Below are 26,974 nucleotides of genomic sequence, written 5' to 3'. Positions count from 1 at the left end.
CTGGTGTTTCCCAGCACTGGCAAAGGCTGGAAAGGCCGTGAGGAGGGCGGCTGCTAGCCGGCTGGGATGTGGCAGCGAGCAAGGGAAATGCCCAGCTCTGAGGGCTCAGCCATCCCCAGCCCTGGAGGAGAGGCAGGCAGCCAGCTCTCTGCAGGCTTGCAGGCTGGCTCTCAGGTTTGCTGCCATTCCGCCTCTTCTGCTCTTCAACACTTCTGCCTTGCTCTTGCAAAAGCTCCGGTGTGCCGTCCACAGGTGCTGGGGTGCCTGTGGGTCTGGGACAGGCAGCGATGCAGGAACCAGCCCGGGCCGTGGTGCAAAGGTTAACCCATCCCTGTGCTCCCTGACTGCAAGAGGAAAAACAGCGTGTCCTGTTCCTGCGCCTGGGCAGCGTTGGTGCTGCCTGACCTGACTGCTAAGCAGGGGCTGAGGCTCCTTGCAGCACTGATCTCAGTGCTTGCCGAGCCATCCCTGCTTCCTTCTCTGCATCTGTCCCTGGTCCCCCTGTCCCCCCATCATTCCCAGGATGGCTCTGCTGTGCAAACCCAGCTCCTCTCTTGCCTTGCTTGTGTGCTGCCATCAGCCAGATAGCAGAGGCTGCTCCTGCCCCAGCACTGACTGTTTCCCCAGCTGTATTAAGTCTCTATTTATCTATATAAAATTTCATTGTCCTAAAAGGCTGGCAGGTAATTGTGTAATTACCATCCCTCCTATGGTGCTGGCCTCTCCTCTCTCCCTGCTAGTTGGGTATCCTCTTCAAGTTTAATCCACTGGGAATTTACATTGTCTTTGCAATCCCCAAGGGAACAATGCTGCTAAATCCAGGTCCCAGAGCTGGCCTCTCTGGCAAGCCCTTAATTCCCTTTGCCATTAGCAGAATGCCCAATTAACAACTCCTTGTGGCTCCTTCTCACCACAGAAGTGGTCTGGGGCTGCCAGTGTGGGGTGTGTGGGCTCAGATACGATGGAGTCCATGCCCTCTTCCCAGACAATCCAGCCTGGGGTGCTGGGACGTGTCAGCAGTCTTTGCCCCACACCCTGCAGACCCCCTTCAATTCCTTCCAGGGGTAGGGAAGGCTTCAAACTGCTTTGCACCCAACACTTTGCCTCAGAGACTCCACAGACCCCCCCAGACCCCGTGGATCTTTCTCATTGCAGCCCCCCCAGGCCATCTCACGAGCAGGGTGGGTGGTGGGAAGCAGGGAGGCTGCACTGGAGCTTCTCCCAGGCTTGGGGTCTCGGTGTCAGAGAGCCTGTGCCAAGGGTCCTTCCTTTTGGTGAGGTAGAGGATGCTTTGAAGCACTTCAGTGCTTGGTTGGTTTTTGTGCTTTGCGCTTTTTTTCCCCTTTAATGGGAATTGTATTCTGTGCATGGAGCAGCTGGTGATTCTTCTGGCTGCTGCCGCATCACCTTTGAGCTGCTCTCGTGAGACTCCTCTTTTCACCCGCTGTACAGAGAACTTGAGCCAATGAGCCCTGGGTCTGTTCCTGCTGTAACCCTGCTGATGAGAGAGACATTTCTGAGAAGGCAGCAGACACCTGGTCCTGCCCGGGGTGGGGACACAGGGAAGAGACCTTGGGAGCTGCATCCCCACCCCGTTAGCTGTGGGGGTTCACACGAGGGTCTGTATAATCACAGCCAGCAAAGCACAGTGCGTGCCCCACTGATGTGTAACAGCAATAAAATGCTGGGTTTTGATTTTTATTTTTTCTTTGAAAAGGTGCTTTCCTCAGTCAGAATCCTCTAGTTCCAAAGGGGAACGAGGCCTGAACTGGAGGAGGGAAGAGAGCATTCCCCAGGGAGTGGGGGCCTTTCCAGAGCTGTGGGTTCCTCCAGGAAGGAGGAAAGGCTGTGGGAGAGAAGCTGGATGCTCCAGTCTCAGCTCCCATCCCTTGGCTCTGTACAAGGAAGACGCTGGGATTTGCTTTGTTTCAGCTCTTCAGAGGAGATCTTTTTGAGGGAACACCTTCCCTTTGCTACCTGTTCAGGCAGGGGAAGATCCTAGTTAGATACTCTCTGCTGATGCTGATAGTGATGACTTGCCTGTGTTTACCTGCCCCCGGCAGTACTCCTGCAAATGAGGTGTCAGCAGGGATGCTGGCGTGTGTGGGTTTTACAGGACCAATAAAGCAGGGCTGAGGCGTGCGGTCAGGAGGAATCGTGCTGCCATCCCGCCAGCGGCACGTGGGGACGTTTGAGCTGGCAGTGTCTCATCACTCGCTCATTCACCTGGCGCCTGTTCAGCAGAGGGGCCTCGTGGAAATGGCTTGAGCACCAGGTGTGCTGAGCACAGCTCCTGCAGGCCCCTCTGCTGATGAGGCAGCACTTTGTCACCCAGGCTCCAGCACAGGCTGCTTTCCCAGGAATCACCTGCTTGCCATGGAGAGCAGAGGCCAGGTATGACACCTGTGGCTCTCTCAGCCCCTGTGTGATTTGACTGCAGAGACCTGCTCCTGCCTGTCCATGAAGGAGCAGAGAAGTCTCTATCTCCCTGTCCTGCACAGGGTGTAAGTGATGCCCCCAGGACAGCTCTGAGGGGAGTGGGAAGCACATCTCCATCACCTACACCGTGTCTGTGCCTCAGTGGACCCAGGCATTATTTGGAAACTGCCCCAAGACCCTGAGCTTTGTATTGCCTGTAGCTTCCAATATATCCTGACCACTCTGTCTGCAGCAGCAGGACTGATGGGGCTGTAAAAAGGTGACCAGAGACTTGGGAGCATCTCATCTCTGTCCTGCAGATTTGTGGTACAACCTGTCATTACCAAAATGCTGCTGGGTAATCCATCCCCTGTGTGTGCACAGGCTGGCACAGAGCCATGGCTCTGGGAGATCTGCTCCTCCTTCCTCAGCCCCTGGCACTGGCGTCAGGATTTGCAGATGCTCTTGGTCAGAGGGCTTTGTCTCTCCTCCCTTTTAATTGCCACAAGGATAATTGGTTTTGTGGTTGAGCAGGGGGAGTCCATGAGCTCTCCTTCCTCCACAGCACCCATGCAGCTCCCTGCCAGCAAGCTGAGTGCTGAGAGGGTGCCAGAGCATCCCAAGGTGGGAGCTGAAATCCTTCCCACTCTTGCCCCACGAGCCCCCAGCTTTCCCAGATGGATGTCCATCCTGGCCCCAGGATGGAGCTTGCAGCTCCTGTCCACCCATGACAATGAGCTGCTGGCAGCCAGGAGGAATGAAGGACCAACTGGCTCATCTGCTGAGAGCATTTGATTGATGTTGTTATCGTTTTAATTACCTTTTTTATAGGCTAACAGAAGGATTTTAACCTGAACAGTGAAGTAGAAAATGGGAGAAGCTGTGCCTGGAGCTTGAGGAGGAGGCAGCAAGGGCTGGTGGCTCCTTGTCCACATCCCTGGGAGGTGGTTTTGGTGCTGTTGGCCAAACTAAGAGTGTCACATAGAGGCGTTCCTGGCCTGGTCTTACAGGAACTGCAGCTGCCTCTTGTGTTATGTACAACCCAGCTGGTGCCCAAGCAGCTTAACCCCAGCCTCACAGCTGCCCAGAGCCAGGCACTGCCTCAAAGCATCGATCTGAGCTGGTGAAGGAAGGGGCAGCGAGCTCTGAGGCCAAGTTCAGCTCTCTCTGCCACTTCTTGTGACACAGGACAAAGTCATCTGATGTGTTGCCACCAGCGACTACGAATTGTCATTCTCCAGAAGTGCCGAGGTGACAGCTGTGGGGACCACGGGCGGTGGTGCAGATGGGGAGCGGTGTCGGTCCTGGCTCTGCGATGCTCTCTGGATGTGAACGTGGTGCTGTGAACACGCAGGGTGGGTTAGAGAGCTGCTGCTGCTGTGCTAACTGGGCCACCTCTCCTCTGAGGCTCTACCAGTGCCCTGCAGAGGGTTCAACCTGCCCCCAAATTGATTTGCTTGGGTCTCTTGGTGAAGGCAAAGCAGTGGTGCTGTAGGCAGATCTGTTTGCTTCACTCTCCAGCAGCTCAAGGGCACAGGCCAGGGCTGGTACAATGTGGCAAGGGAGGGGATGGTGATGGGGAGCAGGGCTGTGTGCCACGGGACTCAGACAGCCCCACCAGTGTCTTGCCCCATGAGGAGTGTCTTGCCCCATGCCAAGCTCTCCATGTCACCACCAGATGGTTCCTGGAGGGCTGTCACGGTGTGGGTGTGAGGTGGGCTGGGGCTGTAACACGGTACCTCCATCTCCATCCTTCCCCCCGTGCCTGCCCGGGCTCCTGGTGCTTGAGTGGCAGCCAGGTGGTTGTTTCAGCCTGATCCCATCAGCCTGTCATGGTCTGCAAACCCATGGCAGCAGTGTCCTGCTGCAGGAGAAGATATGCAAGGGGCCAGGTGACAAAAAGCAGTGGCCGGCAGGCACCCCTTGGCCAGGGGACTGCCCAGGGAGGTGATGGAGTGGAGGCAGCGCTCCCACACCCCAGGCTCCGAGTGCTGGCATAGCAGGGGTGCCACAGCCCTGTGGCAGCGTGGGTTGCAGGGTGTTGTGCAGGAATGTGTTGCAGCTAATGCCGTGTGACAGTTTGACACGTCCTCCCGGGACAGCCAGAGCTGACATGTCATCTTCAGAGCTGTCACTCTGGCTGCCGCGCCACGGCGTTCGCTGTAAACAGGCGGCGCTGGGAACGTGTGTGAGGAGGGAGAAGGGCTCTGGTTTTATTTGCATGTCCTCAGAAGATGATCAAGTCCATGTCACTTGGCACTGGGATGTATTCTCCAGAGAGATGGAGCCAGCTGGAGCGAGGGCAGAGAGGAGGGGGAGGTCTAACATCCCCCTAATCCAAGGAGGTGATGCCGAGCATTTCCCTTAGAAGATTCTGGCATGAGCAGAGCATTGCCTGCCAGCCCCAGCCAGGGGTTTCACACCACCCCAGGCAAGCTATGGCTGCCACAGTGTGTGGTGCTCACAGTGCCTTGGCTGGGGAGCCAAGGGGATGGCACAGGCTCTTTGGGACTGGGATAGCCACTGACTCCTTGGGGATGCTCATGTGGGGCCCAGAGAAGGTGCTTGAGGCAGCTCCTGCCCAGCCCCACGGTTAAACCTGAAGCTGGATGTGGCAATTCACAAGTAAGGTGCAGGAGCAGAAGGACACCATGCTGCCTTTCCCAGCCCCCTGAACTTCACCCAGGTTGTGCACAGTGTCCTGTATGGACAACTGTCCCCATGGCAGGAATTCTGGGGCATAAGGTGCCCTCATGGACCAGCCCTGAGGGATGCTTGTGGTCCCATTTCTCTGCTTTGCCTGCTGCTTTTGATGCTCTTCAAGAATATTGAGGCTCACAGCGCTGAAACCCTTTCTCTCTCAGAGAGAAACAAAGGTGGCACACGCACAGTGGAGCAGAATTACCGGTGTGTCTGGAGAGGCAGGGAGCTGGAACCAGACAGGCTCTGACAGCTGCTTTCAGGAGGTCTGCAAGAGACCAAGCAGCGTGTCAGCCACGCACAGCTTGCCCTGCACAGCATCAGCCCCTGTTTTGCCTGGCTGCCTTTTGGCATGATCAGCCTGTCCAGGTACCAGGAGCTGCCTGGCTTTACCTGCCCTGGCTGTGAAATGTATGTGGGGCGAGTGCTGGGGTGGCAGCCATGGGCTGCTTCCTTGTGGGATGAGCAGTGGGGACATGCCAGTCCTGGCAGTGGGACTGGGAAGCAGCATGTGTTTCCAGGCTGAGTCACGCTGAGGATTGTGTCTTGTTCCTCGTTACGAGTCCAGTTGCAATATTCACTTGGCAGAATCGGCTCATCCTCCCTCTCTCCACAATTGTGTGTCTGTCCGTCCCTCCCTCCCACCTCCTTCACGTAGCAGCAGAGTAGTACTTGTAGGGGGAAAAAAAAATTAAAATCTACCTGGAAGCTCTGCAGGGCTGTAAGGTCAGGACAGCAAACACTGGTGCTTGCTGTGCAAAGCACGGAGCCAGTGTGCTGGGCAAGCAGGTACGCACTCAGCTGCAGCTGCCAGGGTTGGCTTTGCACTGGGATGGGGACTTGGATCTTTGGGAGGGGGGAAATGATGCCACCAGGGCCAGAAAGGGGTGTCAGGCAAGTGGGAGATCGAGACACACAGCTCCTGAGTGGGACTTGCTGTCCTCTCTGCCAGCCGGGCTGTGGGAGCTGCAGAGAGGGACAGGGCACCTGCACTGCTCTGTCCCCCCTCACTGAGCTATGTCTGCTCAGCTGCTCTGTGTCTAGGTTACTTTAGCTTTGATTCAGCTCTGAAATTGCCTTGGCTGAAACTCTGTCTCTATTGTTTTCAGTCTGCAGAAGCATCATTGAACGTGTCAAAAAGATAAATTGGAGAAAAAGAGAGCAAGAAAAAACAAAAAAAGAGGAGTGCAGTGCAGTTGGTGAGCAGAGCCATGCTGGTTGTGGTTTCCCAGAGCAGCTGGCTGCTCCAAGCCCACACTCCCTTTCCAGAGGCAGCTCCTTGCAGCCCTGTCCCCTTCTCTGCAGGGCTCAGACACCCTTCCAGACATCCTCCTTCTGCCAGAGGGCTTTTCCCCCTTGGCAAAGCTCGTTTAGGCTTAGCATCTACCCTGCCTGAGCCTTGTCAGGGAGCATCGTGAGCACAGTCTCCAAGACCTGCTCTCTGTCTCTGCCTTGGCTGGGGCTGAGACACCGAGTCCAGCCTGGTGGATCAGCCAGAGCCCCATAGCAGGGCTCTGGAGAGGAACAGAAAAGAAGTAGGATGGGCAAGAGGGGTCCTGGGTGTGGGCAGGGGCTTGGGGCAGACCTGTGTGTGCCCCCAGGGTTTTCACTTGCTGGTGGCATTGTGCACACCTTGGGGTCCAGCACCAACACCTGGTCCAGGGTCCACAGAGCTGGGGAAGGTCTGTGCAGCACTGACCAGTCTGATGGTCAGCTCCAGCCCAGGCTCTCTCAGGAGTTCAGGGGGCCTCTGTCCCAAAGGTTTGAAGAGGGCTCGGGCTTCTGCATCCCTGGAAGGATCAAGCCTGAAGGATGAGTTTTGGGGTCTCTTTGGGGTATCATTTGGTGCTGGAGGACATGGTGCTGTCCAGGGGCTCCTGGAGCCAGCACTGGGGCTGTGGCATCAAACAGCATGGGGTGGGTTGCTGTGTAACACCTTCATAGTTGCTAATTACCTCCAGGAGGAGGAGGAGGCACCCGGGAAAGGAACTGGCAGTGTGAGTTATGGGAGGTTGCAGGAGTGGTTGTTGCTGCTGCTGCTGAGGATGCTGGGGCAAATGAATAACCTGTTAAATAAAATGTCAGCCAGGAATGGATGGGAACTGGCATTGCTTTTTCCACTTGCACTTTACAAAATGAATCTCCCTGTGCGTGGTTGATTTGCTTATTCAAAATAGGCCGTGGTGGAGGGGCTCTCCTGCTGAACCCACGGACACCAGGGGCTAAATTGTGTAAATTCCATTATCCAAATGCTCCTCTGAATGGCTGCAGTGATCTAAGGACATAATCCATTGCCTCAGGAGAGGGGTTTTCAGAGCCTAACCCCCTTTGTTTCCAGAAACGATGAGAATGTGAGAAATGAAGCTGAGATATTGCCACTGAGCTCCAAGCTGCATCTGGTGCTGGGGCAGGTGAAACCATTCCCTGCCCCAATTGCCTTTCACACCTGAAAGGGGGAAGATCAGCCTGTGTGAAAACTCCAGGAGGCAAATACTGAGTGGGTTCCATTAGATAAGGCTGGTTTCAAATGGAAACTGATTTGCATGGGCTGATTAAGCTCATTACTACAGCAGGAACTCAGAAAATCATCAGATCCCTATGCAGCAGGAGTGCTGAGGTCTGCTGCGATGATGCTCCGTGTGCAGCGCTCGCCAGCACTGCTGTGCCTTCAGCAGCATCTCCTGGGAGTGCACACAGGACGTGGCCAGTGGTCACTCTGGTGCCAGCACCAGCCTGAACTGCCGCTCCCCCTCTCCTGGCAGGGGAGGCAAACTCACGGCACCAATGTTTATAAGTGATTGGGCCTTGTTTAGAAACCTGTCAGGGTGTTTGTCTCCATTACAGGTGCTTTGAAAGTGCCGTGGTGAGTGCAGTGCTGCAGCCCCACAGAGCAGGGATGTGGGCAAAGCAAAGCTGTGGGCACCCACACTGCACGTGGGGAACGAGCACCTTGCTCTTGTTGGTGCTCTGGTCCCACCTGGTACCCCAGGGACCAAAGGGCTGTGCTGGCAGCCCCTTCTTCTGCCACAGCCTGGGTGAGTGTGACCTTGGGTGCTGCGTGGGAGTTGGGGTAGGGGGGGACCAGCATGGAGTTTTCCCTTGGGCTTTCCCCTGGGGACAGTGTGTGTGTGCATCCCACAGGGACCCTGGAGCACGCCAGTCAGATTGTGCTGTGCCAGGAGCAGCTCTGTGGCCCCAAGTCTCTTTCAAACTGAGAGACAGTAGGTTTAGATTAGATACTAGGAAATAATTCTGCCCTGTGAGGTTGGAGAGGCCCTGGAACAGGCTGCCCAGAGAAGCTGTGGCTGCCCCATCCATGGAAGTGTCCAAGGCAAGGCTGGAGGGAGCGCTGAGCAACCTGGTCTGGTGGAAGGTGTCCCTGCCCATGGCAGGGGGATTGGAAATGGATGAGCTTTGAGGTCCCTTCCAACCCAGGCCATTCTGTGGTTCTATTCCTGCAGCATTTCCCCAGGTGAGCACCCTGTGGTACCCTGTGGGTGAGGAGTCATGGGGCTGTACACAAACAGGTGCCGTCTTCCAAGGTGGCTGCTGCTGCTTCTTCGATGCAACATTTGTACACCCACGTGTTGAAAACAGAGCCCACGTGGGCAGGTGTGCCTCTAAATTTATATACCTGGGAAATACACCGCGCTCACGAGCACTGCACGCTGTAGTTTGCAGAGTCCCCTCCTCGCCCTGCACCCCCAGGGGCACCCTGGCACAGGCAGCTGAGCTGGCAGCTGATTATGAAGAGATTATAAAGAGGTATCAACTAAGCCTCTCTGCTAGAAAGGCCAGCAGCCCCAGGCTGGAGGTGTCACACGCAAAGGCTCCTCTGCTCCTGTGCATTTTCTCTTTTTAATGTTTTTTGCCTTTATCTTGCATCAGCTCAAGAGCTTTACTAAGCCCCGGAGCACGGAGAGGGAGCCTAGAAAATGCAGGGGTGGAGGGGGACTCTGTGAGGCTGTGTTTGTCACCTCCCATAAGCAGGTTCCTGCACAGCTTTTGTCAAGGCTGGTGACAGTATTGGGGGCTTGATGGGACCGTCCCTGCTGCCATGCAGGCGAGCTGGTGAGCCAGTTCTGTCACAGCTTGGGGGACTCTCTCACCAATATTGTACTGCCAGAAGTGCTCTACTGTTTGCCACCTGCTCTCTCCCTGGATGGGCTGGCAGGGCTGTGGGTTGCTGGAGCTGCTGGGTGAGCTTTGAGTCCAGCTCACTCTCCCTCTGCACCCAGGGGCTGTCACGCAGCCGTCTGGGCTGGGGATGCTGTTATCTCTCCTGCTGTCCTGCCTCCTCTGCCATTCCTTCCCTCAGGTCCCTTCCCTGCCCTGCTCTGTGCTGTGCTGGGTGGAGATAGGAGTCCAAGCCATCCACTGAGGAAATTGCTCCCTATAAATCCACAGTGAAAGTCCTGGGATTCCTGAAGGCCCAGAGGAAAGTGCTTGATTGGATTTTCAATCCTCTCTGCCAGCTGTGGGAGAGGAGGGCTGACAGCCTCCCTGAATCTTCCTCACTGATGCCTGGGAGGGGATGCAGGCTGTGCCTGCTTGCTAATGGAATGTAAAGGATGTGTAAATCTCCTGCCTTATTTAACTCCCCCCTGAACTTTATATGCAGCGATAAATTTCTCCTCCTGCGAACCTGCTGGAGCAAGGTGGGCCTCGGGTGCCTGGTGCCCACGCAGGTGTGGGGGGAGCCATTCTCCTGCTGCTGGAGAGGAGCTGCTGTGCCATGCAGCAGCCAGACCCTGTCCCTGAGGAACACGAGGCTCTGGGGACACGCTGTGTGCACCTGGGGGCTCAAGCTGACAGCATGAGAGGTGCAGGAGCACCTGGGACTGGTGTAATCCCCCTCCTCCCCACGGGGCCAGGGGTGTTTGCCTCCAGTGCCGCCAGAAAACAAAGTTAGTAAAACACAGAGGTTTCCTGAGTTAAAACTGTAGCAGTAACAGGCAGGCTGAGAGTGGCCAGGCTGTGGTGGGGAACTGGTATCACTCCAAGCCCCCATCATGCAGCTGAGCATCGCACAAATAACGGAGAAAAATGCTGCAAATCTCATTCTGTTGCTCCTTATCTCTGATTAATCCTCTTATGTGTTCATCTCATTTTATCCCAGTGTTGACTGTCTGTTTATTGTATTTCTGTAGTCCTCACAAAGGCAAAAATCCCTCTGAGTCTTGCCCAGCTGGGCAAGGGGGGGCTCCTGCCTTGCTGGCACCAGTGGAGCACCATAGAAGAGAGGACCAAGGTAACCTACCCATGGTCACCAGAGCAGATGGTGGCAGAGGAGGGGCTGGAAAATCTCCCAGGCCCTAGATTAGTGCCCAGCTGCTTGGACATCCCCAAATGTAAAGAAAGATAACCTAAAAGAACTGTCCCGTGGTGTGGCTTTGCAGCCCGTGCTCAGGGCATGCTCTCAATGCCCGAGAGGAGACAGGCTTTCCTCTTCACACCCCTCTCTCACTGCAAGCAGATTCATTAGAGCCCTGCAAGGGAAGCCCTGCCTGTCTCAAGTCCCTCTTCTCCAGCTCAGGCTCTCTCAGTTTTGCCGGCAGCCCCGTGATCCTTTCCTTGCTGCTGGGTGAGTCAGGAGCACGAGCCTTCTGGGCCTGATCCTGTTGCTAAAGGATTTTGCTTTGATCCTTTTCTCCAGCTGGGGAGATCAAAAATCCTTTAAACAGCCAAAAATCGTAGGGAAGATTGGAGGAGAAAATTTTTACCTGAGTGGGAGCCCCTGCTTCAAACAATTTGGTGGAGGAGGATGGTGTTTGTAATAGCATAAAACAAGTTGGAGGAGAATGGTGTTTGTAACGTGGTGAAAACCTGCACCAGTGAGGGAACCTGCTGTCTTCAGGGGGCATTCAGACAGGTTCTACAGCACCCCAGCCTGTCCCCAGTTTGTGCAGGCCTGGCCAGGCTGTGTGAGTGAACAACCTGGAGGTTGTCATCGTCTCACACTCAGCATCCTTCACTCCTGCAGGTGCTGAGTGATTGCCCTGGAACCCGAGGACCTCCTGAAGGCATCCAGTGGCACACTCAGGCACGTGCAACTGGGGTCCCATCTCTGCCACACTCATGGGCACCTCGGGCAGCCCACACACATGAACTGTGCCAGCAAGGTGGGCTCAGGTCCTCTCTCCTGCTGCACATTGATCAGATGACTCTTGGTTTAAATTCTCCCAAGATCTGGCAAGCTATAGCACGGGAACTGTGGAGGCCTCTGGCTTTAGTAGCTGCAAATTGCTTTTCAAACCCAATTGAATTTCCAGCCTCCCCAGCATCCTGTGGCAGGGAGCTCCTGGGATTAGCTGGCTCCTGTGTGCAAAGCACTGCCTTTCCCATGCATCAAACCTCGTTCCACAGGTGCCTCCCAGTTCTCCTGCAGTGCCAGCCCCCTGCCCAGTGTCAGGCTGGTTTCAGGGACCATCATGGTCCCTCTTCTGCTTTCTAGCCTGGACATCCCAAGTCTTAGCTGGGGAAGGCAATGTCTGTGAGTGTTTTTGTGTGGAAGGTGGCATGCAGGCTGAGCTTCAGATTCTCCGTGGTGCATCTGGCCATGTCTCACAGGGCTTGTTCCAGGATAGTCTCTCCCTGTGCAGAAGCTGTTTTTCCTGGTGACCTGAGCATGGCTGGAGATTGTGGTGACACACAGGGTCTTTGCTAGCCATGCTTACACTGTATTTTCTGCAATAGGCATCATTACTTTGAGAATTTTTGGGCCCCTCTTGCCCCCCAGCACCTTGTTGAGCTGGCCAAGGGGGCAATAAGCCTGTCTCTGCCACCCCCAGGATATAACAGGTGCTGGATTTCCAGCTAGCCTCCAACCCTCCTGGCCCCTCTGCCTGTGTTTATCTCTAGGTGAGATGCCAGGACCATTTAAAAAGCTGCAGGCTGAGCAGCAGAAGGCTGCAGCTGCTGCCCGGAGCCAGGCTGCGGCTGCTGCTTCGTTATTTACAGCTGCCTTTGGCCACTCATGAGCTTCTCCAGCAGCTCTGCTGGACACTGCTCACTGTCTGCTTGTCCCTGCACTGAAAGCCAGGGGTATTTGGGCCCTCAAAGGGGTGCCATCTGGCACCCCACCTTTGTACCAGCAGCATTCCTGCCTCGCCTGCCAGCTCAGGACAGAGCCAGCACCAGCAGCAGAGCTAACCCCTTTGAGGAGCTCTGCTGATTTTAAACTGCTTCCCAATATTGACAGCAAAACCAAGCTGGAGCACAGGGGGTGAAGTCGTGGGCCATATGGCAGAGCCGTGTGCAGGCTGCATTCTCCAGGCTGGGTCCATGAAGGACTTCGCCCATGAAGGCCAGGGTTATTCTGCTGCATTTAGTGTTGGTCTCAGCCAGGCTGGCACCCCTCAGTCCAGCTTTCCTCGCTTCAGTCAGCTGTTAAACACTACCAGGGCAGGGGCAGCCTTCCCAGGCTGTCAGGCTCCGTGTGACCGAGCAGCTCCTCAGCGCTCTGGAAGTACAGCATCTGTTTGCCTGTGCTGGAGATGTCTGACACGTAAACCTGGGCCAAATAGCATCTTCCAAGGTGACCAGATGCCTGCTGGGTGCAGATGCAGGGCTGATGGAGCAGAGATGCACGTCATGGTGGGTCCCGTGCCAGCCAGCTTTGCCTGCTCTGCTTTTGTCCCCGGTGTTGGTCCCCACGCGCCCTGGCAGCTCCACGGCTCCATCTGAGATGGAGACCGGGATGTGAGGCTGGAGCTGCCATATGCTCCCCATAAAAACACTTCTTGGCCCGTTCCCTGGCGTTTCCTGCCGCTGCCACACGTGCTCAGGATCCCACATGCCTCACAAGCCGTTCACCAACTGCAGCCTGGCAGATGGAGGAGCCGGGCATGGTTTTGCAGTAGGAGAGGCAGGAATCCACGGGCTCTGTTTGTTCTTGGGTTGTTCACGGCAGCAGACGAAGTGGGAGGAGAGCTGGCACCCACCCCTGCAAACTGCCCCTCTGCAGAAGGGGCAAGACCTTCCCATACCCACTCCCCATCCTGGAGCTGAGCTGTGAGCCCATCTTCAGCTGCAGAAAGTGTTTTCACCTGGTGCCATAGTGTTTAAAGGCAGTTGGAAATGGTGTGAGTGTCCTGGGTAGATGGAGACCATCATTCCTCCCAGGCAGGTGGTACTGGTTTGTTTTGGTGGCAGATGGCCAGTCAGCATTAAGAGCAAAGGCAGAAAATCAGTCCTCAGAGGGAGCAGAGATTTATTGCAGTAGGAAATTAAAAATGTATGCATCAGCTTATGGAGCAGATCCTGTTCTGCCTTTGTTTGTTTGGGGGGGATGAGGCTCCGTGTTCAGCGCTGCTCCGTGGCAGGGTGGTCTGAAGGTGCTCAGCAAGCTGAAGGCACATCCCTTGGCAGTGTATCATGATGGGCAGTGACTGGACAGAGCTGATGTCTCTCTTACCTTGGGTGGCAGAGTGTGACCAGATCAGTGGCAGCTTTGAGGGCAGCAGATGAGTGTCCAAGCCTCAGCAGTGGGATATCTTCTTGCCATGTCAGTTGAGATGCCGTGAAGAGCCAGGTGCTCCCACAGGGGTATGTCTGTGGTGGGCTCCTGCTGCTGCTGGGCACAGAGGGGTTTCTCCTGATGAGTCTTTTCACTTTGTGCTGAGCTGTTTTCCAGTGACTTTGTGCCTCGGTGGCATTGTGCCATGGTGGTCCCCGAGGGGATGCAGAGCAGGCTCTGGGGCTAAGGGTGGGCAGCAGGCAGGGTGGGGACATGGACATAAACAGCCATCTGCTCCCTGCAGTGGGATGGGGTCAGTGCTGCTCTGTGCCCACCAAGGGGGTGGTGGGTGTTCCCCGAGCACTGTGGCCCCAGGGTGAGGCTGGGTTTGGGTGCTGTTGATGGCACGGAGCTGCTGAGCTCCAGGGGTTGTTTCATAGCCTCAGCTCCCTGCTGTGAGAGCTTTGCAGCCCAGCGCACCTCTCTGCCCAGAAATTAAAAGAAAAAACGCAAAAAATCAGGCTCTAGGGAAGTGATGGCTCCTGGGGTGCAGCCAATTACCAGAGTTAGGGAGAGAGTTACCTTACCCCGCACTGCTGCTGGTTTTCTCTGACCTCTCGCTCTGGTCCAGGGTGAGCACACGTTATTCCCCAAGCCTGGCATGGGAGAGCTGCCGCAGGAAGGATGTTCAGAGCCTCAGCGTGGAGAAGGCATGTTGTACCTGCTGCTGAGCATATTACTGCTGCTCCAGCAGTGGATAAGTCCTGCTTACAAGGACACTCGTCCTCTTTTATTTAATTTCCTGGTAATGCTTCTGCAGCGTCCAAGTCTTATCAGGAGAGGAGCAGCTTAAGAGCCCGGTAAAGGAGTTTTTATTGTCAGTATCCATCTCTTTATTCCCCTCTTCCCTTTGACGCTGGATGGCAGGCTGGTTGTGGCTGAAGTGAGGTGTGCTTTCTTTTCCTTTTGTCTGTTAAAGCTGCCGAGATTTCCCGGCCAACCAATTCTGATGGTAATTGGGCTGCTGTCCCTGGTCCCTGGGCGGTCACCGGCTGTGGCTCAGCCGCGGGTTCCGTGGGGAGGAGTGAGGGTGACCCCGACTCCCAGACTGCACACAGAAGGACAGATCTGGGCACGCACCAGCCCTGACTGGGCAGCTCTGGTCTGGGACTCGCCATCCACTTTGCTGTGACTTGGTGAGCAAACCCCTGCCTCTGTTTCCCCAGAGCCATCGCACTGAGCTCAGCCCCATCTCTGAGGCATCCTCGCGTTCATCTGCTGCGGGGGCTCGTGGATGGGGGGGGCTGGAATGGCTGTGGGCAGCAGGGGTGCGATGAAATAGGAGTGTCCCCTGGGAAGCCAGCAGCTCGGTGACTGCTGTCTCGTGGCGGCCAGCTCTGTCTCCGCGTTCTCCCTGGCCGTGCCGGGCGTGTGGAGACGCAGTGCTGCATTCAGCCGCCTTTTCAGCTGCACACAGTGGCCTTGGATAACGTTTGTTTGAGAAAATTGGTTGAGTCGTGTGATTCCTTTTGTTGTAGTTTTTACTGTTGTTCTTTTAAATGCTCATGGGAGTAGCAGAGCAGCTAATGAGGCGGCGCAGAGACAGTCGCTGGGGAGATGGTCTCGCCTGTGCTTCCCTGCAGCTGCATTCTCCTGGTGATGGAGCTGGCTGTGCTCCTGCTGGGAGCGCTGGTGGGTGCGGCATTCCTGTGCTCAAAGAGGTGCCCAGACCCTTCTGCTCCTCACCAGTTCCCTTCCCCAGGCCTCACTGTTTTCTTCTCCAGCCATGTGCTGCTGCGTGAGGGAGGGGAAAGCCACGAGCACCCATCCAGCTGGGCTCTGGGAATGGGTCACCTGGCTGTGGTGACATCCCATCACCACAGAACGCAGCTCACCCATGGCCAGCGCTGTATCCCTGACCCTGGGCAGACTCACCTGGTGCTCAGAGCTCTCCTGGCTCCCATGGCAGACATGGCATCCTCCTTTAGAGGATTTTGGGTGGTTACCTGGGGATCAGGCTCAGCACAGTGATGTCCTCAAGCCCCAAGCTGTGTGTGCTGGTGTGGAGCTGCCAGGAGCTCCTGTCCTCTTCCAGCCCCACGTGTTGTCCCTCTTGGCTCTGCAGCAGGTGACAAAAGTGGCACTGGGAGCAGGTGGGGGTGTCAGAAATGCAGACAGATAGCATTAGATGGATGATGCATCAAATCCTAAACTGATAAGAGATGGAACAATTAGTGTGTTGTCAAAAGGCCGGGAAGGATCTCTTTTAAAGAGACTAAATAGTCTGGACAGGAACAAGCAATGAGCAGCACAGAAACAACAGCACGTTCACCACTTTGCTTTTCTGGCTGGGCTGTGTGTGCTGCCATCTGTGCTGTGCTCCATGGCCATCCCGTGGTGCTGGGATTGCTCCCCCAAAGCAGGCTCACAGCCCTGCCCAGCAGCCTGGAGCCATGGCTGGCATTGCTCTGGGATGCCAAGGGCAGCTTTGACACGATCTTGCCCTGGGCTGGATCTCCGCATTTTCTGGTTGCCTCGACTCCAAGGAGTCCCTGGGCTGATGGTGGAGATTTGGTTGTACTAGCACAGCTGAGCCTGCCTTAATCCCAGTTTTTAGACTGGCTAAACTTGTTTTCACTCATCTCTGATGTTGTTCAGCTGTGCTACACAGCACGAATAAGCCAGCGCTTGAGTTTGCTGTTAAAGCCCTGCAGAACAGCAGAGAGAGCTCTCTGGCTGTGCCAGGGCTGCTGAGGGTCTCCCCTGACCCTCACGGCAGTGCCATCCCTCAGGGAATGGCCAGAGCCACACCATCAGTAATTCATCCCACACAGATCTCCCATCTAATGAAGTGCAGTGCTGGGGCAGGGATGGGACAGCGAGGTGCTGGGAGAGGATGGGGTGATTTACCCTCGTGTGGCATCTCCGTGGATGTCCCCCTGCCTGAGCTGCTGGTGCTGTGGCAGGGATAGGCACTGAGCAGCACCGCTCTGAACGGGAGGACGGGGCCGTTCCTGTCCCAGGAGAGGACTGGGAGTGCTGGGAGCGCTGCAGGGAGAGTGGGGCTGCCCTCCAGGACCCCGAGGGCTCAGTGTGACGGTCAGGGCTGCGTGGTGGGGTGCATTACAGCCTGTCCCTGTGATTCCAGCGCAGCCATGTGATGCCGGAGGAGCGCGGTGGCGATGATATGGAATGTGGGCAGCTGCCTTCGGACACGCTCCGACAGGTGACGGTCCAGCGCCACCCCCTCTACGGATTCGGCTTTGTGGCTGGCAGCGAGAGGCCAGTGGTGGTGCGGTCAGTGGCAGCAGGTAGGGTGTGGGGGTGGTCCTGGACACAGCTGCAGCGTGCCGGGAAATGCAGTGGCACTTCCCCCTGGTGGGACCCCTCCCTGGGCTCCTGTCCTCTCCTGTCCCCTCTGGTGGGCCTGCAGGGTGTCCTCTACAGCCACGTACGTGGGCAAATGCTTTGGGGGTGCTTGGGACCCTCCTGCTTCCCCTCCACCCCACAGCTCCGGGATGCCTGGGTTGGCCCTGACCCTCTCTCCTGGCAGGCGGCCCCTCTGAGGATAAACTCCTGCCAGGAGACCAGATCTTGGCCATCAACGATGAGGATGTGAGTGAAGCCCCCAGAGAGAGAGTCATCGAGCTTGTCAGGTGAGGACAACACTTGTCCCTCATCGCCTCTGGGGAGGGGCTCATGCCAGGCTGCTGTGCCCGTACCAAAGCCTTGGGGTGTCAATGCACACCCATGTCACCAGTGGTCACTGCTGGGGTGGGGAATTCTCAGCCTGAGCAGGGGAAGCGCCTTGGAGCAAGTGCCACAGCCATTCCCAGCTGGCCAAGAAGTGGGAAAGTATCCACAGCCGTGTTGTCAAGCACCCCAAGGAGCCCACAAAGGTCCCGGCCACCACTGGGCTGGGAAGGGTGGGATGTGCTCTCAGTAGCCAGTTGCACGTGTTGAGGTCCATCACCATAAGGTCCCATCCATCTTCATCTCTCCTTTCTGTCACAGGAAGGCCAAGGACTTCATCATCCTCACGGTCCTGCACACCCACCAGGTGAGACTGGCAGGGCTATGGCCAGCTCCAGGGGAGCCAGGACAGGGGTGAAAAGGCCTTTTGGAGACCGAGGCAGGGTCCCTGGAGACCCCAGGAGACCACTCAGGCAGCTCAACTGATTTGTGACCCCTGTCCCACCACCCCAAGGCTCTTCCAAGCTGTCGGCTCTGAGAGCTGCCCCGGCCCCTCAGGGTCAGTGGGCGTGCAGCCATCTCCTTGTCCTTGTCACCAGGAGGAAGGGAGGCAAAATACCCCCAAAGTCATGCGGTTTGCTGAGGGCATCACATGTGTCTGATGGAGTAACCCATCGTGCTAGACGTGGCAGGGAGGGGCAGCTGCTGGCTCGGGAGTCCCTGGGGGAGCTGGGAGGGCCGGGCTGCAGGAGGGCTGGAGGTGATGCTGGTGCACTGGGGCTCGGTGCCCGTGGCCCTGGGGCAGAGTGAACTCTCACTCCAGAGGCACCGTTTGTGCTTTGCCGAGTCCTTTGATGTCGGGGAAGGAGAGAAGTGTGAGAGCTCCCCTGTGCTCCTCTCCTCTCTGGGAAGGAGATGCCCCCACCCAGCGCTGCCACGCTCCAAAAAAGCTTTTTTCCTCCTGGCCTGGGACGGCCGCTAGCCAGGACAGGCGGCTCAGGTGGTGCTGGCACCCTCAGACACACGCAGCTCTGTGGCACGACTGTCTCCGTGCTGGAGTGTGTGCAGGCACTGCCACCAGAACATCCTGCAGGGATGCCTGGGGTCCTGCCATCTCCCTGTGGCTGCAAACCCACATCCAAGGGGTTCATCTCTCCCATCCAACCGGTGCCAGTGCCTCCAAGCAAGACCTGGCTGACATCTGCTGCAGCTCAGCCTGCACAGCGGTGCCAGGCACAGGTCCTCACTGGGGTGCAGCCTCCCTGTCACACTGATGCTGCTGGTGTGACTTCAGGGGCTGCTGCTCATCATTCTGGCCCTGCCTTCAGCGCTGTGTAACCACAGCCAAGGGGATTTGCTTTCCACCCTCCCCATTTCGTGGTTTGCTGCCCGCTCCCCATCATCACGCTGGCTCCAGAGGGGTTTCCTCTGGGCCCCGTGTCTGGCTTTCCCCACACCACAGCTCTGAGGGCAGGCAGGTGATTTACCCAGTGCTCTCTTTCCAGTCTCCCAAATCTGCTTTCATCAGCGCAGCCAAGAAGGCGAAGCTAAGGTCCAACCCGGCCAAAGTCCGATTTTCAGAGCAGGTGACAGTCGGCGAGACAGACCCAGTAAGTCCTGCCCTGCCTTCCTCCATGCTTCACTCCCCTGATGTGTCCCCAGGGCCATGGGGTGTGAGGTGGTTGGGGCCCACAGGGCTCCTCTTCCCTGCTTTGGGCTCTGCAGGTGAGAGCAGCTGTCTGGCCTGGGGAGCCCCACAGGGCAGATGCCCTTGGGCACAGTCAATGTGTTGGGTCACTGCTGGGGAGACTTTCTGTGATCCTCCCCTGTCCCTCTGATGGAGCCCCAAAAACTGGCCTTAGAAACCTGGTCTCAACTGAGTCCCCCTGGGCACCCAGGGGAGGCATCCAGGCAATGCCAGTGCCTGCCCTAAGGAAGGTCTGTGGCTTCCAGCCCGATGCCAAAGGCTTTGGAGTGCCTGTATGTGGGACAGGGTGACCAGGGCACAGCTGCATGGCTGTGGAAGCTGAAGAGTTCCAGCCCAGTGCTTTTATCTCTTAATTGCAGAAAGGTTTTATTAACAACAAAACAAAATTGAGAAAAAAACCCTGTAAAGCACTTCTAGCACGTTCTATTTTTAAGCAAAATCAATTAGGTAATTATCTGATTGAAATGCTTCTCACTAAATAAAATCAGCCTTCTCCCCAACTTCCTGCTGAGGGGATGTGCAGGGTTGAGGGGGGATAGGTTCGGGGTAAGGGTCAGGAAAGGGGGATCAGCTCTGAGCCACCCCAGCCATACCTCCCCTCTGGGACACCAGCTGGGCAGCGGGACAGGCTGCCAGGCATGGGCACTGGGATGTGCTGGACAGAGCAGGATGCTCTGTTCCCGCTGCAGCTGCTGGGAGCTGAGGAGGTGAATCTGTCAGGCAGCTTTGGATTGCCTGAGCTCTGTGCTTCTTGATGGCTCAACAGAATGCTGGGTTTTCAGGGGAAATGTGCCTCTTAGCACAAAAGCCCAGAGCAGCAGAGGATGCCACGAGTGCTCCATCACTGACACTCATTCTCTCTGCCCACCTTCCCTCCATCTCTCCGTGCCCCCCACCCTCCTCACCTCCTCCTTTGCTGGCCCCACATGCCAGGACATGTTGAAGAAAGAAGCTCTCCTCCTCATTCCCAACGTGCTGAAGGTTTTCCTGGAGAACGGGCAGATCAAATCCTTCACGTTCGATGGCCGAACCACTGTGAAGGTGAGCCCCTGCACTCCCCCCAAGGCACCGTGGCACTCCTCTCCTCCCACCTGCCCAATCCATTTTTCCTCTCCTGCTTCCCATGCACGAACACCGCAGCAGCCCTGGGCTGGCTGCGAGCCGCTCTGGCATGATGGATGGCCCGTCTGCCTCCCCAGGCAGCACGCTTTGCAGCTGGCAGGGATCGGGGTTTGCTGGCTCTCCCCCTTCTCCTGACTTCTCTCCTTGCTCTGAGCCTGCCCTCCAGCCAGGGTGGATGCTCCTGTGAGTCCCCCTGTGAGGGCCAGCTCCCTGCAGCCCCCCTCGGCACCGCCACGGTGTTACCCGAGGCGCTGGGGGCCTGGCTGCTGGTCACCTCCCACTGCAAGGTCACTGGGTACCATCCCGTGGCTCCTTTCAGCACTGCTGGGCCTCATCCCAGCACTGCCCTGGTTGCCAGGGAGAGGTGGGGTCTCAGTGAGGTCCCAGCTCCCCCTCGGGAAGCAGCCAGTGCCTCGCACCCAAGCCTGTCCGTGGCGTTTGCAGGACGTGATGGTGACATTGCAGGACCGCCTGTCCCTGAGACACATCGAGCACTTTGCCCTGGTCCTGGAGTATTCCAGCCCGGAGCAGAGCCACCGCTTCCTGCTGCTCCAGGACAAGCAGCCGCTGGCCCACGTGAGCTGTGGGGTGTGGGAGGGTGTTGGGATGGCCGTGGTGAGGGGCTGGGCACAGAGAGCCTCCTCTTCCCCCAGTGTGGGGCTTGGCTGGGGTTGTGCTGTGGGGTGGCACAGCCTCTCCTTGCCTCTGGCATGGTCCTCAGCCTCAGGGGTGAAAAGGGTGGCCAAAGAGGGAAACAATCAGGGTTCTACCCATTGCACACTGACAGCACCATGGAGCTGCTCTGTGCTCCAGCCTGGGCAGCTGCAGACAGCACTCATGAGCATCCTTGGCTGGGAGATCCAGGAAGGTGGTGCTGCACAGAACCAGGGATAAAATGGGGATCATGGAGCAAACATTAGGCTGAGTGGCATAAATCCTACAGCACCAGGCAAAGCTTCACACCAAGGAAGGCTGGGATGTTCCCGGGATGAAAGGTGATGCGTGGAGGAGAGAAATCAAATATCACCCCAGAAGAGAGGACAGGGGGTGTCCAGCCCTGCAGCCAAGGGTTCCTGGGCTCACTGCTCCCCTCTGCTCCTGCCACAGGTTGTGCAAAGGACACACTACCACGGCATGAGATGCCTCTTCCGTGTGAGCTTCTTCCCCAAGGACCCAGTGGAGCTGCTGCGCCAGGATCCTGCAGCTTTCGAGTACCTGTACATCCAGGTAGGGCGCTGGGAGCTGGTGGTGCTCGTGGCCCACATGTCTGCCAAGGCTGGGCCCTGTGGAGGCACCCCTCAGGTGGCAGTGCCCTGTCCCTGTGGCTGTCTGAGGACGCCTCTTCTCCCTCCCGCAGAGCCGCAACGATGTGATCAGAGAGCGCTTCGGCACAGACCCCAAGCCAGAGATGCTGCTGGGGCTGGCTGCCCTCCACATCTACATCACTGTCTCAGCCACCCGCCCCAGCCAGAAGGTCTCCCTCAAGAATGTGGAGTGAGTCCTCCTTCCTGTCCCCAGGCTTCAGCACAGCCCTCCCTTGTGTCCCTTCCTTGTGCCCCTGCGCCCCTGGGGTGCTCCCAGCAGCATTTTGGGGTGCGGAGCATGAGATGCCCTGGGCTGGGCAGTGGCTCAGGGGCTTGGCAGCAGTGCCACGCAGCCCCTGGGGTTCTGTAAGACCCCCTCACACTGACACCCACCTGCATGCAGCAGCCAGGGCTGGGGACATTTGCTGTGAGCCCAGGATCATTTCCATGGGAACCCCGGCTGATCTTCCGCCTGCATCCAAGGCAAGGAGAAGGCTCTGTGGCTGTGTAAGCTCAGCCTGTCACCAAGCTGTACAGCCCTGGCTCAGCCCTCCCGCGGCTCCTGGGGGACCTGAACCCATACCCAGCCCACGTGTGTGGGTTTGCCTTGCCCAGTCGGCACAGGGAGGAAGAGGGAGGGGTCACCCCGGGAGGACCACAAAAGAGGTTTGGGAATTTGCCCTGGATCCCCTAAGCTTCCTGTGAGGGTGAGTGGGAGCTGCGATCTGCTGCAGAGCCTGGCACTGCTGTTCCCCACCCTGATGCTGGGGAGCTGTGACACCAGCCCGGGGTCCCATCCCCTTGGGGACCCTTGGCTGGGGCCTGCTGCTGCTTCGGCTGTGGCACCAAGGAAGTGCTGGTGTGGCTCCAGCTCCCTCTGACGGCAGGAGGATGCTCTGGGACAGTTTTCTGTCCCTCTCTGCCCGCTAGCAGTGTCTCCGACCTGGCAGCTCATGCAGGCTTCCCTCCCCACAGGAAGGAGTGGGGCCTGGAGCCCTTCCTGCCGCCCTCGCTCCTGCAGCTCATCAAAGAGAAGAGCCTCCGGAAATCCCTCTCGCAGCAGCTCAAAGCCCACCAGCACCAGCCTGGCGGCACCAAGGTGAGCCCAGCACACGCAGCCCCTGTTCAGCAGCCTGCCCTCCACACCAGCCTGTTGCCCCCAGCTGCTCGAGAACTCTTGTCATTAAATCCCCTGGGATGGGAGATCAATCCCAGGGAGCCAAGTAGACACTCTCTCTCCCGAATCTGCTTTCAAGAACTGATCTGGATTGCAGGGAGTGCAGCGAGGATCAGGGCTGAGATCAGCTGAAGCTCGGCTGAAGTGGCACACATCAGTTCATTGTTATCTCTGCTTCTGGGCTCGGAAAGCTCTGGAGGCGGCTGCTGAGCCACTGCCTTGGTCCCTGCAGCCTTCACAGGGAGTGAGGGAGGGTTGTACATCTCAGGGGAATTATACATCAAGCACTGGGGCTCCTTCCTGGCTGTGCCTCTGCTCTGAGTTACCTCCCAGCAGCTGCCCAGGATGCCAGGGGAGTGGAGATCCCCCTCACTCACGACTCAGACTCGCTGCCAGCACAGCCCACGCCCAGAGCTGTCTGAGAGCTTGCTGTGCACCCCTACTTGAGAGCCCCCACGTCCACCCCAGCCTCTTGCAGCTCTTCCCCCTGTGCTCACGGTGATCACCCCTGTGATGTGTTTTGTCAGGTCTCCACAGCCCAGGCAAAGCTGCAGTACCTGAGGATCCTGAACGAGCTGCCGACCTTTGCTGGGGTTCTCTTCAACACAGTGGGACTGGTACGGTAATTCAGGCTGGGCTGGGAGGTGCCTGTTCCTGAGTGTGTGCTGGGGGGGAGCCAGGGGGCATGTGGCTCCCACAGAAATGACTTCCCTCAGTCTCTTGCTCTGCCCTGATGAGCTCCAAGCCCACCCAGAAAAGCCTTTGGAGCCTCTGCTGTCAGTAGGTCGGATTTTCAGCTCTGCAGGGTCAGGATCTGCTCTGTTCTTGCCAGCCTGGTGGGCAACAAGATGACCTGCTCAGAGAAGTTGGAGTAGTTTCAGGCATGTGTTTGTAACTCCACCGTGCCCTGGGACATCCTGCCATCTGTCCCAAAGGAGGGCCACTCCTGGCAAATGCCACCGTGTTCCCTGCTTGCCCACAGAGCCCTGGCTGGGCTTGCTGCCTCTGTCACAGGTGGTCCAGCCTGATCACTGCCACACTGACCCTTCATCTCCACTGCTTACCCAAGCCACCTCACTTTCTGCACAGCAGGAGGAAAGCCACCAGCCCAAACAGGACCCACAAAGGCTCCCCACTGCCTGGATCACCCCTTCATCCCTCTCACTCCACCTCCCATCCAGGGGTCCCCATGTAGGTGTCACCTCTCTGCCATCCTTCCCTTTACCCCTGCTCGTGGTCTCAGCACTTCCCTGGCTTCCCGTGCTTTGCCTACTGGGTTCCATCTCTGGCAGCCTTCGGTCTGCTCTGCCCCCTCACCTCACAGCTCTAAGGGCTGCCTGCAGGAGATCAGTGCAGGCACAACCTCATGGTGCCTGGTTGGTGCCATGGCAGAGCAGTCAGAGCCTGCTCCTGACACTGAGTAACAGCATTTTTTTTAATCTCTGACACCAAAGCAATGCCTGTGACCCAGCCTGTGAGCTGAACTGTGCTGAAGTGGTAAAAGTATTCCCTTATTATCTTCTGTGATGGTCTGCCCAGCTCCTCTTCTCCTCCACTCCTGGCTTGAAGCATCCTTTTAGACCAGAGCAAGAAACATCCCAATTTCCAGTCAAGGCTTTGGTCCTTCTTTCCTGAAATACATTCACTCCCTCCTTTGCTTCCTTCTCTCGGAGGCAATGTGAGATCAGACAGGTTTGTAACATGCTCTTTCGTTAGTGTAGTGACACCAGTGAGCCTGAATATTTCATGTGAACAGTCAGTTCAGAGCTTTCCTTTTAAATAGCCTTGGCATCCTGCACACCACTCCCAGCTCTGCACAGGGGCCCAGGGAGGCAGGTTGATGGCACCAGCCTTACCTACTGCTCTGCAAAAGCCATCCTGGACCTGACCAAGCTGCCAGTGTTGAGGCTGGGCTCCGTGGAGAGAGCCGGGTGCAGCCTGTGCAGCCCTGGGGTGTGTTTGTTCACCCTTGTCTTCTCTCTCTCCATGTGCCTGTGCCACCAGGACGAGAAGCAGCCAGCCACCACCCTGCTGGTGGGACCCCGGCACGGCATCAGCCACGTCATCGACCTGAAGACCAACCTCACCACGGTGCTGTCAGAGTTCAGCAAGGTCAGCAAGATCCAGCTGTTCAGGGAGAACCAGGGGGTGGCCCGGGTGGAGACGAGCATCCTGGATGCCAAGGTAGGCATGGGTGCCGTGGAGGCAGACACCAGAGAGAGGGGTGGAGATGAGGTTGGGGGTTTGGGGCCAGCCTTTGAGGGGATTCACGTCATGTGTGTGTTGGAGAATCTGCTTGGGGATTCCTAAAGACTCCGAAGCCCCTCTCACGCTGGCACTGCAGCATCTCCCCTGCTGGTCTGACTCCTTGTTCCACACAGGCAGGATTGCTGCTGAGGGCCACAGGGCAGGCGTGGTGGCATTCTGGCCATGACCCAAACACCTATCTAATCATTCAAGCAGGGTCCTCAGGGCAGATGGGGGTGACACAGGCCAGGCAGGTAGCAGGACGCTTTGGAGGCACTCCTTGGCATACACGCCCTCCTGAGCCCTGTGTGTTATCATCCCACATCCCCTGCTGGTTGTTGTGTGGTGTAGTGCTGGTTCTGATAGTCAATCCCATGGTCAGGCCCTGCCAGTCCTCCTCACCCCTCATGGGTCCCAAACCCTCCAGGAAAACTGTCAGCAGTACAGTAAGATCTTTATTTACTTCTTTGGTGCCTGGCCCAGCAGCCACAGGATCCTAAGGACATCTTGCACTGGCCTTTGCTCAAGTTTTTAACAAGCTGGGACATGTCCCTGGCAGACTCAAAGGCAGGTAGCTGTGTGCTTGCTCCAGGGCATCCTCGATGTCACTTTGTCCCTGCACCCAGCTCTCCCCTGCCCCATGGGGAAGGACAGCTGGGAGGCAGAGATCTCACAGATAAAATGCCAAGCCTCCTCTCCTCCCACTTTGAATTCAACAGGACAGAGTTAGGATTGAGTTTGGGTAAATTAGTCAGGAGCAGTACTTGGCAGACTGTCTGGCACAGTGGAGCCACACGGGTGTATCTGCACAAGCTCTCTGAGCCTTTGGCTGTGGGTCAGCTTTCCTGCCCCTGCATTCATCCCTTTTTCCCGTGAGACTGATGGAGCTGAGCTGCTTTGCCAGCTGTCTCTGTGTTTTCTCATCTCCTGTAAGGTCTCTAAGCCTCAGCCCTCCCTGCAATCCTTTCCTTGCTCTGTTTCAGTCGTAGTCTCACAGATGTAGCCATGGTGGATTTGTTTAGGATTCTCCTGCTGCCTCCTGTCCCGGTGGATTTTAGCACGTTCTCCCACCAGGCTCATTAACTGCTCCAAGTCTGTTTTCCTGCTGCTGCTGTGCCTGGTCCTGTAGCTCTGCTAACCTGCAGTAACACCCCAGTAGCCTCTGCCAGAGCCGTGCTAATCCTCATCCCCTCTGCTTCAGCTCTCCCCTCCAACAGCCTCATCGATGAAGCCCTTTTTTTGCATTCATCATTCAGTGGGTATTTGATCAACTGTAACATTTTTAACATTCCCTTTTCTGCATCCCACCGAGGTCAGTTAAAGCCTTGGTGTTCTGCTGTGCCTGTCCCAACCCTCCAAAGCCCTCACCTTCCCCTTCTGCAGCCTGGGCAGGTGGAAGCCCTCCTTGCCCCTCCAGCTGCCTGGGCTGTGCAGGAATCCAGCGATTTACTCCTTACAGAGCAGGAATAACCAAGGGATATTGCCTGCACCATGAGTAACCCTGCTGGTTCCTCCTGCTGCCCAGGCCCCTTGGATTTGTATGTATAAAATCACCATATTAATGCATTAATAATAGGCTGGTCATGACCTTGTTACTGCTCGTGGCTCACTGTGAGTGCTCTGAGCATGGCTGTCCCCACTGTCACCTAGCTTCATGGCACTGAGCTCTTGGGGTGCTGCTGTCCTCTCCCTGGTGTGGAAGAGGGCACTGTTCCCCCCAGCCACAGGAGGGACAGATGCTCTGGAGGCTTAGGTGATGCTGGCATCCATCTGCTCTAAATTAGGTGGCAATTCCCACGCAGCTTGTCCACAGATCCTGCAGTGCTGCTCCCCACAGCCATTCTCCGCAGCACAAATCCACTCCGTAGCACCAGCAGCCCTTTCCTGCTGCAGGGGTAGACTTTCTCCTGTGACCCTGCTATCCAGCCCCCCAAATGCTGGAGAAGAGCCAGCTCACTGGAGTAAGCCAGCTCACATACTTCCTGCGAGCACATCTGCATGCACGATGGCTTTATCTCCATGAGAAATTCCAGGCAGCTGCCTCTGGCCACCACAAGCCCCTTTGCCTGCCTGGAGTGGAGCAAGCACCCCATTTGTGGATCTCAGCAGGCTCAACAGCACCGTGCCAGGGCAGAGGCTGTTGTTAC

General features: G+C 57.0%; 1 protein-coding gene across 3 annotated transcripts in view; it reads left to right on the top strand.

The window, feature by feature from the left end:
* The window catches only part of FRMPD3 (FERM and PDZ domain containing 3), a 57,492-nt gene that overhangs the window by 11,832 nt on the left and 18,686 nt on the right, over positions 1 to 26,974 (top strand). The window contains exons 2-12 of one of the 3 annotated variants that reach the window (XM_039572019.1): positions 16,725 to 16,887; positions 17,130 to 17,232; positions 17,591 to 17,636; positions 18,775 to 18,879; positions 19,911 to 20,018; positions 20,544 to 20,675; positions 21,207 to 21,326; positions 21,457 to 21,593; positions 22,379 to 22,502; positions 23,108 to 23,197; positions 24,585 to 24,764. In XM_039572019.1, coding sequence (XP_039427953.1) covers positions 16,737 to 16,887; positions 17,130 to 17,232; positions 17,591 to 17,636; positions 18,775 to 18,879; positions 19,911 to 20,018; positions 20,544 to 20,675; positions 21,207 to 21,326; positions 21,457 to 21,593; positions 22,379 to 22,502; positions 23,108 to 23,197; positions 24,585 to 24,764 — 1,296 coding nt within the window. In that variant the 5' untranslated portion in view covers positions 16,725 to 16,736. Of the gene's footprint in view, positions 1 to 13,838; positions 16,888 to 17,129; positions 17,233 to 17,590; positions 17,637 to 18,774; positions 18,880 to 19,910; positions 20,019 to 20,543; positions 20,676 to 21,206; positions 21,327 to 21,456; positions 21,594 to 22,378; positions 22,503 to 23,107; positions 23,198 to 24,584; positions 24,765 to 26,974 lie in introns of those variants that run through there. The other 2 variants (XM_039572020.1, XM_039572021.1) reach the window with 2 other exon arrangements.

The sequence above is a fragment of the Corvus cornix genome, chromosome 4A (assembly GCF_000738735.6).
Source record: "Corvus cornix cornix isolate S_Up_H32 chromosome 4A, ASM73873v5, whole genome shotgun sequence".
Taxonomy (NCBI): domain Eukaryota; kingdom Metazoa; phylum Chordata; class Aves; order Passeriformes; family Corvidae; genus Corvus; species Corvus cornix.
This window is presented reverse-complemented; position numbering and strand designations above follow the sequence as displayed.